Raw genomic sequence first — 12,801 nt, forward strand, 5'->3', positions numbered from 1 at the left:
AATGCTTTAGGTAATAAGATCATTTTAACTATACTGACTCTCAAAAATGTTATTCTTTTAAGATCAACTCAAACATCATCTTTTTCACAAGTCTTTTCTAAATCTCCCAGAGAATTGACTCCACCTTTGTGTTCTTTACAGCACTCAATTCAAATCTCTACAATATCACTTAAAACACATAGTGCTAAAATTATCTATTTACTTATCTATCTCTTTAAGTATACTGTGAGTTACTCAGGGTATAGGTAGCATGTCTTCACTTTGTATTAGTAGAATGTAGCACAGTAACTAGTATAGAATAATGTAGTTTAGAAAGTATAAAGAAAATCTCAAAATACCTATGTTTTTTAAAAGTAGGTCTCTATTTTGCAGATGCTAAAAACTATAGCAATACCTCTGAAGTAAACATGTGTTAGAGTATCTGAAGAACAAAAGCATGCCTACCTTCAGTGTCTTGATCATAGTTGGATCAGTTGACCTAACATAGAAACTCTTCAGATAAGGTTCAAACATACCCTGGATACAAAAATAAATATATAAATACATTTAATGATATGAATACATTCATTTCTTTCTGGAATTATGTATTCAAATGTACATACCTTTCTTTGAATTGACATAGTTGCTATATTCTGTAGGACAATATACTGCACTTCCCTAGTAATTAAAGAAAAATTTTTATTGGGTATATTTTCAAACGAAATATCTTTAAATAAACAGTACATTAAAAAGAATTAGCATTAAGTTTTATACTGAATATAATATTAAATATAATATTGAAAAGTTTTTAGTAAATCTTAGATGTTTATGGCTTATTTTTAAATACAACTTCCCTACAAAGTATTATTAAGTTATATTTGATTCATCACGAAGAAAAGTTAAAACCAATTTTATAATACTGCATTCTTAATGTAAAGCCAGTACTGTAGCTAATCTGAACACATGGTACGTGCAAGGAAGGTATTCTTAGGGCTAATGGAACAAACATGACCATAGAGTTAATACAAACTCTTGATTGCAAGAGTGTACTGTGTCATTCAATTCTACCCAGAGTGAAAGGTTAAAAAAACAGTCATGTTATTTTTATGTCCAAATATCCAAGAAATGAAGGTAGAACTGAAACTGGCATATATGCCTTCATGTGAAAGATGCATTCCAGATCCTTCTGATAACCTTTGAACTAGTTCCAGAAAAGAAAAATTATTGAACTGGTAAAAGGGTCAAAAATGACTGTATAAAGACAGCTGAAAGAACAGAAACCCAAAGGAAATAGTATTTTACTAAGGAACAGCAAAAGTCAGTCTAGGGCTAAAATTGTGACACTAAGTTTGAGTTAAAGACAAAAATAAATATCTATCTTTCCCATCCCCCCAAACTCTATTAGAAATAAGCACTCAGTGAAAAAACTATTTTTAATTTAAATTATCTAGTTATTTGCAAAAAAAATATTGCAAAAAAGCTAAAACAATGGTATCCTTAAACACAGAAAACAAAACAAATGAAAAAAAATCTGATCTTAAACTTTGAAAGTATATGTCGTGAATTGCTGATCTGAACTGCTAAATTATAGTGAGGTAAAATTAAAGAGAAAGATATTCTTGCTATCCATCTACCTATCTACCTACCTACCTACCTACCTACCTACGGGAAATGAAAAGAGTATGCATTTCTTTAAAATAAGTGGCTATTAAGAATATAGCTCTCTTTTTCAATATAGCAAATTAATGGTGACATGATTACTAGACTAAATGTGGTGATCACATCATAAGGTATTATAAATGTTGAATCACTATGTTGTACATCTAAAACTAATATAATATTGTATACCAAGTACAAATTTTAAGATATCTAAAAATAAGTAAAAGTTCAATAAAAAATAGAGCAAACTACAGTAATTAGATATTGCAGCTTTAAAGGAAGTAGCAATTCTGTCATAAACAATATAATTTAAAATGTGTATTGCTTTATATAAAATTACATATAATTACACTGAGTCAATCTCATAATACACAGGTATAGTATTTTTGTGATTCCAGATTTACTACTCCCAAAAATTATTATTGTCACACCTAAAATATCAAACACTAACACTAGGCTAGGGTGACAGCATATACTATTATGCTAAAAGATATTTTTAATTTCTTTGGGCTTGAGGTTAAAAAAAGTCAATATTTATCATTAACTGAGATAAACTGTATACAACCTTTCATTCTGATTCCCTTGATTATGAAATTTTATTGATAAAATACAGTCAGAGCTACATATTAAATGCCTGAAAGACACGTTATGTTTTTTCAAACATTACTTTTGAAAGAATACAAAAGAAAACACAGGTATAAAACCATATCCTACCTATTGCTACGAAGTAAACGCACTAGTGATTTAGAAATAATGCCAGCTTCAGATTTAGGTGCTATGTGCCAATATAGCTGAGCAACCGCCATAACCACCTAAGAAATAAAGCATGAACACAATAAGAACTATGAACACTGCAACACCCCACAGTTTCAAAGAACATTCTTACATATTATTTCTTTTAACTCCTACAAAATTCCTATAAAATAAGATAAATATGTCATTACCTTTACGGCAGGTTGAATAGTGTGCCCCAAGAATTCACATCTACCCTCAAAATGTCATCTTATTTGGAAATAAGGTCTTTGCAGATGTTACTAACATATAATCAGGATGAGCTCATACTGGATTAGGGTGGACCATAAATACAATAAGAATGTCTTTATAAAAGACAGAAGAGGACACACAAAAACAAAGAACAGGCAGTGTGAAGATGGAAGCAGAGATCAGAGTAATAAGCCAAGGAATACCAAGGATTGCTGACAACACCAGAAGCTAGCTGCAAAAGGCAGTTTCTCCTTCACAGCTTCCAGAAGGAACCAACCCTACTGACACCATGATTTTGGACTTGGCCTCCTGAAATAAGAGAGAATAAATTTCTGCGGTTTCAATCCACTGAGTTTGTAGTAATTTCTTATGGCACCACTAGGAAACTAATACATCCTGGAAAAGAAAATAGGTGTTAAATGAACCACCCAAGGTATGACAGCCAGTACATGGCAAAGCTTGACACAACACTCCAAGTCCCAGTCTCCCTAGTACTACTGCTGCTGCTGCTCTGAGACAGGCAATTTTTTTTTTTTAAATTGTAAGCATGCCTTTTCCAAATGAAGCCAGATACTTCAGGATAACAGTAATAAGTAGGCTGAATTTTTTTTTAAATAAGTACATTTAAATCATAATTAAAGAAACTCTTTTTAAAACAATTCCTCTAAAACAGCAGCACTTGAGATGATCTTGGTTTTCAAAATGCAGAACCTTAAAAATAATCTTTGGTTCAAAGCCATTATAAGAGTGATCGGAATTTCTTTGTCATAAAACAAGTAGTTTCCTGTATGTGCTTCTACACTTAGATGCACAGATAAGAAGTCCACACTTCCCATTTACAGAGAGTACCCAGTTTAACATATGACAATTGCAGAGATAGAGCTATAGAAGTTACATTGTCTTGTCTTTGGCTCAGAAGATATATTAATATTACTTTACTTCTGGTTGGTCTATAAAGTTCTAACAAATATATGGCAGAAGTTTTACACATGCCTAAAGAGTATACAGCACCTGAGGGTATCTGAAGTAAAAGTTTCTTCCAAAATATACATTTTAAAAATATATATTTTACAGGGTCCTAAATTTACTGTTTAGCATTTTGTTGTACTTTTTTCTTTTTACAAGACTGATTTATAGCTTTCAGACATTACTTGAGAATGAGAGTAGTTTTAGAATATCTTACTTTTTGAATTGTGATCCACAAATAACTTTACAGAACAAACTCTCCTGAATTCAGTCTTATAAAACAAAATTTTAATTAATGCTTGACTTAATCTACAAATCCTTGAGTCATTTTAAAAAATAATGCAACATACAGCACTAATTTCCTAAAACAAATCCTCAAAGTCTCTTGTAAAAGTTGAGAATAAGGCTAAAACAAACAAAAAAATCTATTCACAATCCTTCGAAAGTCAGACAATCCTTTGAAAGTCAGTCTCTCTATGTATTTACAACGCAAGAAGTAGGATAACAAAACATAATGTAACAAAAAGTAAACCACCTCTAATTGGTACACAATCAAATAAGCAGGGAACCAAAACATACTGGAACAAAAGGTATGAACTACCTCTATTCAAGAATATTTTTGATCAAAAAGTATTTGTACTATAAAATCAACTTCTAAGACAAAGTTAAATTAATAGTGTGTTGATTATAAAGTAGAGTTTTATGTAGCAAGTTACGGCTATGTAACAACTATCTGGGTAAGCTAAGGCACACTAAAATATATTTTACAACATTAGTAAAATAATAATATATGGTTATTTAATTATTTTGAACCTAAATTACTAGGTATAAAATAAAAACTGCTAATTATTAAAACACATACAAAGGTCTAAGTTCTAAATTCTCAAGCAACAGAAAACAATTCAAGTGAAATTCCTCATTTTCAAAGTTTTTACTAAGTGAAGAGAACAATTAAGAATATTTTTAATTAAAAAAATTATAAGAAAATGTTTAACTTGGATCCATCAAGCCTTTAGATATAACTTCCAGTTAACAGGAAATACAGGTTATAAAAGAAAAAGTGAAATAGCACTTTATAAAGGAATCAATCAGATAAATCCAGAAGAACCTTCTGCAAGATTTGAGAGGTTAAAAAAGGTATAGTGACCAGATGCAATAGAACAGATACTGGTTTAGATGAGACACTTATAAGAGATAATTTAAGATAAATAGGCATTAAATGAGATAAAATTTTATTGAAATAGCAAGGTGAAGAGGAAGGACTAGAAAAAAAGTTAAAAATAATACATCTAGTATGATTACTCTCTTGATTTAAAAGATATATATGTATGGACACACACATGTGAATAAATGTATACTTATGGAGAAACAAGATCTAGAAAAAATGCATTAAGATATAACTGATTTCTGAGTGATGAAAATATGATGTTTTAATTTTTTTAGTTTTGTTAGTCTGCATTTTCTGATATTCTATTATGCACATGTATTCTTCTAAAATATAAAGGGTTATTTAAAATAAAAAGATGTAAAACAAAATAAAACAAAGACTTAGAATCCAAATAAAGATAATTTTTAATAGTTATTCCTACCAGTTAAAATTTACTAAGCATGAGGAATTATGCTAGGTGCTTTTATCAGGTAGATACAAGTATCATAGACTAATAGATTAAGTACTCACGACTAATTTCTAAAATCAACTAAGAAACATCTTGAGCTCATATGTTAGGAAAAGTCAATTAACAAAACCACAAAAAGGTAATGGAAGTAAAGTTAGGCATACAACTACCAAACCAAGTAATCTCATAAAAATCTAATTTTTTCGTATACACACAAATAAAACAAACAAATGCTCCATTACTTGTTTATTCAACTTACATACTTTTAAATACCATTTTTTTAAAAAAAAATCTGTAAATTATTTCTTATAAAGGTTTTAACATACCGCTGCATTCCTGCTCTGAAGCAAAGGCTTTGTATTCCGAATTAAAAGTCTATGATCTGGATCCATAGTATAAGACTTCTTTTTGTCAGTCTTTTCCTTCTGTTCATCATCAGATTCATAGAAATTCTTTTCATTATCCTGTAGACCATCATCCTACAGGAAAGAAATCCGACCCCAAGTTTAGTTCAGACCTTGAATAGCCCAAATATTACACAAAACTTTTTTTTAACATCTACAGTAATATTTCACTGTAGAATACTACTTTTGAGGCAATTTAAAAATACTATGCTACCTATATGAAAGGAAGGCCTTGCTTTTTCTCATATTTTATAATATGGTACTATAACTGTCCTTCAGGTAATACTTCTTTTATATTATATATTATATAGCAGAACCCTGAAAATATTAACTCTCCATAGAAATACCCAGAGCTGCCCAAAGGGAAAACCTGACCATTAGATTCTAACAAAGCTTATAATATAAGACTATGTAAAACCTGAAAACTGATTCCATAAATTACTAGTCACTCTGTAACTGGATCAAAGAGTCGGAAGAAAGAGAAGAATTTTTTGAACTGCAACACACATGAAAGAAATCAGAATAAAGCTTGACAAGTTAAAAACTAATGGTGATTAAGTAGGTCCCTATGTTGCCAAGACTCAGTTTGAGATTTAAATATAACCACAGGAGATAATTCTATGTTTTTACTCGCCCTTTTCATTTGAACTCTTTATTATCTTTGTCAATAAAATCAGCTTACAGGTATTTAGTCCTAAAAATAAACAAACAATAACAGAAAAGCACACAACAATTAATATCCACAGAGAGCCAATTCAACTACTGTTTAGAGGTAATTTCTATTACCAAATTCTTGGAAGATGGAGTAGATAAATTTTCCCTATTCCTCTAAGTACAACTAGAAATCCAAGACAGTATATTCAAAACAAACATAAGAAAGAAAAGTCAGAGAGTGGAAGGAAGACTGGATGGAAACCTGAGGACTCAAAGAATAACCAAACTAAGTCCCTTGAGTTTTCATTTTTACCTCATCTATCAAAGACTGGATGTTAGAGAAGCTGGTAACCCAGAAACACCAAAAGGCATAGATAAAACAAATTCTCCCAAAGCCTGGTCTTTGTAGGCAAAGGACAAAGAAAGGAAAAGTATAGTAAGACAGAAAACTGTTTTAGAAAATAACTAACTGTTCTAGTGCAGCCAATACTAGAGGAAAAACAGCCCTAGCCCTACCTCCACCATCAAAGGCTGACACAGAAAGCCTAGATTTCTACTCTTACCAAGCTATAATGAATGAGATGTCCCAATCATCCCGCAGGGGTTTGTCAGAAAAGGCCAAGATGGCACTGAGACTTTAATCCCCATCAGGAGGTAATAAGGCATCCCAGTGGTGCCAGTACAGACCAAATGGGGAGCTTGGACATCCAGGCCTATCTGTCAATAACGAGGTACCATATCCCTTCTCAATGGGCTAGTGTAAAAGGATGCTTAGTGGACACTCAGGACTTGCAGCACCACCAACCAGTGGTAACAAGGACACACCACACTGTGGTGTTAGTGAAGGACACATGTGGAACAGTTATGAGGCACTTTTATACCTCCCAGCCAGAGAGCTATCAGGTGAGTATTAGTGGGGAGCCAGAAATCCTACATTCACCCACAGTAACAATGAGCACAATCTCCCTGAAGTGTCAATGGATGCTGAGTGGGTGACCTGGACTTCCGCCATGACCTGGCAATAATTAGAGGGCATATACTCCACCTTTTCCTGCTGGAGTGCTGTCAAACAAACTTAGCTAAAACCAAAAGTATGAATAAGATCAAGAATCTCATAATATCCAAACTGTCCAGATTTCAATCAAAAATCACTCATTATTCCAAGAACCAGGAAGATCTCAAATGGGATGAAAAAGATAACCAGTAGATGACAACACCTGGGATATTAGAAATATTTGATAAAGATTTTAAAACAGCCATCATAAAAATATTTCAGTGAGCAGCTAGGAATATCCTTGAAACAATAAAAAACATATAAGGCCTTAGCAAAGAACTACAAAGTGTAAACAAAGAAATAGAAGACATAAAAACCGAATAGAAATGTTACAACTGAAAACATTTTTCCCTCTATCAATAAAGTCATTGTAGGTCTCTCTTGTTTTATTTGCTGAACCCAGTAAATATCCGAACTGTAGATCTTCTGTTAGGTAGAAGGATTTCAAGTGTATGATGATAGTGTTGACCTCTAAAGAAAGAGGAGAATCTGGATTTGGGTCAAGCTGGCCTCCCTACTCCTACTATGATTCCTCTTAAGAGGAAAAAAACAAATTACATATTAGCAGAAAATATTTGCAACCACATGTGTGACAAGGGACTAGAATCTAAAATACAAAGACCACTCCCGAAACTCCAGAGCAAAAACAACAATTCATTTTAAAAGGGGGCAAAAGATATTGTTATGGACTACACTGTGCCCTCCCTCCCCAAATTCACATCTCAAAGCCCTAATACTAAATGTGACTATATGCCAAAATAGATCCTTTAAAGAGGTAATTAAAGTTAAGTTAGATCATATGAGTGGGACCCTAATCTAATACAACAGGTATCCTTCTAATAAGAGAGACACCAACAGTAGCACAGATAAAAAGGCCATATGAAGGCGCAGTGAGAGGCAGCCATCTGCAAGTCAAAGAGAGAGGCCTCAGGACCTGCCACTTTGATCTTGGACTTGCAGCCTCATAGAAGAAATGTGAGAAACTGTGAGAAATAAATTTCTGTTGTTTAAGCCTTTCAGTCTGTGGTATTTTGTTATGGCAACCCTAGCAACCTAATACAGATTTTGGTAACAAGAAGTAGGGTACTGCTACAACAAATACCTAAGGTGTAGAAGTGGCTTTGGAACTAGGTAATAGGTAGCGGCTGGAACAGCTGAGGTGTATGTTAAATAAAACAAACCTAGATTGCCTTCAACAGACTATTAATAGAAATATGATGTTAAAGGTGATTCTAATAAGATCTCAGATGAGAATGAGGAATATGTTTTTGAAAACTGGTAGAAAGGTGATCCTTGTTATAAAGTGACAAAGAACTTGGCCGTGTTCTCATGTTTTATGTAGATGTTAAATATGATGAACTTGGATATCTAGCTGAAGAGATTACTAAGCAAAGTGTTGAATGTGCGGCCTGGTTTTTCTTTGTTGCTTACGGTGATATGAGAAAAAAAGATAAACGGAAAGAATTTAAGCAATAGTAAACTATAACTTGAAGACTGGAAATTAGTCTATCTATATGGCAAAAATTGAGAAAACATCATCAAAAGAGAATACCAAGTGTGTTTCTAGAAAATCACTTGATAAAGAGATCATGGGTGTCACTTGTGGATTTAAGAGAGATGGGATTTTACCAGCAGAGACACTGCCAATTGGACTAAAGCGGAGAGAAACCCTGTCCGATTTCTGGGATGCTACAGGACAAGACAGTGTAACGACACAGAAAGAAGGCGGGTCATCTGTAAGCCAAGGAGAGAGGCCTCAGGAGAAACCAAACCTACCAACATCTTGATCTTGGACTTCTAGACTCTAGAATGATGAGAAATAGATTTCTGTGCATTGAGCCACCTAGTCTATGGTATTTTGTTATGCAGCTCTAGCAAACTAATAGAGATATCAACAAACTATTCACTAAATGAGATATATGAATGGCAACACGCACGCACGCGCACACACACACACGAATAGATAACCAACCTTACTATTAGCAAAATGCACATTAAAAACCACAGCAAGATATCACTACACATCTATCACAATGGTTCTCATCTAAATTTAGAAATAGTGACAACACCAAATGATGGCAAGGACACAGAGGAAATGCATCGCTTATACATGGCTGGTAAGAATGTAAAAGGTTACAGTCACTCTGATGGGTTGGCCGTTTCTTATAGAACTAAACCTATAATTACCACACAACCAGTAATTGCACTCTTGCATATTTATTACTGGGAAATGGAAATTTATTCTCATATAAAAACCAGTACACAAAATATTCATAGTAGCTTTATTCCTATTAGCTGAAATGGAAACAACCCAGATGTCCTTCAAAGGATGAAGGGTTAAACAATTGGTTAAACATCTATGCTGTAAAATACCACTCACAAATGAAAAACAAACTACTAATACATGCAATTCTGATTAATCTCCAGAGAAGTATGCTGAGTGAGAAAAATTAATCCTAAAAGGTTACATGCTATATAATTCCATTTATATAACATTCTTGAAATGACAAAATGATAGAGATGCAGAAAAAATTAGTGGTAGATTCAGGTTAAGGGATGCAGGGTTAAGCATACAGAAGGAAGTGGGTTTAACTATAAAAATGGCAATATGAAGGATCCTTGTGATGGCAATTTTCTAAATCTTGACTATATTAATGTCAATATACTGGTTGTAATACCTTATATTACATATATTTATATATTTATTACATTCATTTACATATATTTATAATACCTTATATTACATATATTTATAGATGTTACCTTATAAATTATGTTATCATTTATAGAAAATGAGTACATTAAACCAGATGTATTATTTCTTACAAATGCATATAAATCTAGTTATCCTAAAAAGTTTAAACAAAATTAAAAATTCAGTAAATCACTTATTTGTAGGTACTTATCCATCGTTATAACAATAATAGAAATTACCTAAAATGTTAGAGGTTGATTACTTTGGGAGTGTTGTACGAGTTCTTTACATATTATGGATAACAACCCTTTATCAGATGTATCATTTGCAAATATCTTCTCCCATTCAGTAGTTGTCTTTTCATTTTGTTGATGGTTTCCTACGCTGTGCAAAAACTCTTTAGTCTGATATAGTCCCATTTTTTTTGTTTCCCTTGCTCAAGAAGATATATCCAAAAAGATACTGCTAAGAGCGATGCCAAGTTTACTGCCTATGTTTCCTTCTAGGAGTTTTATGGGTTCAGGTCTAACATTTAAGTCTTTAATCCATTTTGAGTTTATTTTTGTAAATGGTGTAAGAAAGTAGTCCAATTTCATTTTTTTTGTATGTATCTCTCCAGTTTTGCCAACACCACTTATTGAAGAAACTGTCTTTACCCTATTGTATATCCTTGCCTCCTCTGTCATAGATTAATTGACTACATAAGTGAGGATTTCTTTTTTTATTATTTATTATTATTATTTATGCCTACAGTACCTGGTCTTCCTAGGTGGTCTCCCATCCAAGTATTAACCAGGCCCAACCCTGCTTAGCTTTCAAGATCAGACATCGGGCTTGTTCAGGGTGGTATGGCCGTAGACCATGGACTGTAGACCAGGACCTTCTGCATGTAAAGCAGACGTGCTAACTGCTACACTATGGAACCACGTCCAAGGATTTATTTCTGGGCTCTCTATTCTATTCCACTGATCTATGTATCTGTTTTTATGTCAGTACCATACTGTTTTGATCACTGTAGCTTTGTAGTATAGTTTGATATCAAGGAGTATGATATCTCCCACTTTGTTCTTTCTCAAGAATCATTTGGTTATTTGGGGTCATTCTGTGGTTCTATATAAATTTTAGGATTAGTTATTCTAATTCTGAGAAGAATGCCACTGGTATTTTAATAGGGATTGCATTGAATCTGTATATTACTTTAGACAGTAAGGACATTTTAACAATATTTGTTCTTGCAATCCATGAACAAGGTATCCTCCCCTTTATTTGTACCTTGCTCAAATTCTTTCTTCAATGTCTTATAGTTTCAGAATATAGGTCTTTCACCTCTTTAGTTAAATTTATTCCTAGGTATTTTATACTTTTTGATGCAATTGTAAATGAGAAGTTAAGAAGTTTTCTTAATTTCTTTAGATCATTCATTATTGGTATATAGAAATACAACAGAATTCTGTATATTGATTCTGTATCTGCAACTTAAGTCATTTACTGGTTCTAATAGATTGGGGGCTTTTTTGTTGTTTTTTCGGGTTTTTTTTGTGGACTCTTTAGGGATATGTCATTTGAATATAATGAGAGTTTCACTTCTTCCTTTCCAATTTGGATGCCTTTGATTTCTTTGTCTTGTCTGACTGGTGTAGGAAGGACTTCCAATCTTATGTTGAATAAGAACAGTGACAGTGGGCATCCTTGTCTTGTTCCTGAACTTAGCAGAAAGGTTTTCAGCTTTTCACTGCTGAGTATGATATTAGCTGTAGGTTTGTCTTATGTAGCCTTTATTATGTTGAGGTATGGTTTTTCTGTACCAACTTTGTTGAGAGTTGTGATAAAAGGATGTTGAATTTTGACAAATGCTTTTTCTGCATCTATTGAGATGATTTTATGGTTTTTATCCTTTATTTTGTTAATGTGATGCAGTGCATTAATTAATTTACTACAAATGCTGGTATCAGGGTAATGCTGATGTCATAAAATGAGTTTGGAAGTGCTCCTTTTCAATTTTTTGAAATAGTTTATGAAAGATAGCTATTAATTCTTCTTTGAATGTTTGGTAGAATTCACCTGTGAAGCCATCTTTCCCACACAAGATTCAAAGATCTTAAAAAGCTATTAAGAAAAACTGCTCTAAATCAATACATCACGATATATTGAGCTATAAATGATTTATTAACATTTAATATTAAACAAATTACTATAATTTCTTAAAATGAAAGGAATTATTTGAATAGCATAAAGTTTTAACAGCAGGATTATGGGATAACAAACATGAAGAAATGTTGCTTAATACCTATAACAGTTATTAATATAAATTATTATTTTGAAGTATATTTCCCTCAAAGAAAATTTTCCCTTATACTTTTTATGAAATTTCGACTGCATGAGAATACCCTAGCATAGCTTTTTAGATCTGGCTCTGCTAACTACTAGCTTTATGTATAATTCTCTAAGTTTGAACTAAAAGGAAAAAAACAATTCATAAATAAAAAGTTAATGTTTATAGGAAGTTAATGAAATGAATGAGATGAGGCTTCCACACAGAATAGGAACTTATCTCCCACAACTTTTGTCTGAATCTTTTACTGCTGGCTATGTTTTCTTAGGTTTTCAATCCATCAGAGCAGACATCAGACAAAACATAATGGAAGATAGATGTATACAATCAGAATGGGTATACTAGTTCAGTTTCAGTGCTGGCTCTATGACCACGGCAAATTACTTGACCTCTCCTGGTCTTAATTTACTCAGTTGTAAAGGGGAATAATAGCAGTATCTATATCATAAAAGTGTTTA

At 32.6% G+C, this 12,801-nt stretch overlaps 1 protein-coding gene and 1 pseudogene across 2 annotated transcripts in view; both read right to left on the reverse strand.

The window, feature by feature from the left end:
• Positions 1–12,801, reverse strand: part of AP3B1 (adaptor related protein complex 3 subunit beta 1) — a 212,354-nt gene that overhangs the window by 122,931 nt on the left and 76,622 nt on the right. For both annotated transcript variants that reach the window (XM_039874889.1, XM_039874890.1), the window contains exons 8-11: positions 5,531–5,683; positions 2,353–2,450; positions 603–657; positions 445–516 (exon numbers count right to left, since the gene is read on the reverse strand). In XM_039874889.1, the coding sequence (XP_039730823.1) occupies positions 445–516; positions 603–657; positions 2,353–2,450; positions 5,531–5,683 (378 nt within the window). The remainder of the gene's footprint in view (positions 1–444; positions 517–602; positions 658–2,352; positions 2,451–5,530; positions 5,684–12,801) is intronic.
• On the reverse strand, positions 10,756–10,871 carry LOC120612633 (uncharacterized; annotated as a pseudogene).

Source organism: Pteropus medius, unplaced genomic scaffold (assembly GCF_902729225.1).
Source record: "Pteropus medius unplaced genomic scaffold, Ma_sr-lr_union100, whole genome shotgun sequence".
NCBI classification, from domain to species: Eukaryota; Metazoa; Chordata; class Mammalia; order Chiroptera; family Pteropodidae; genus Pteropus; species Pteropus medius.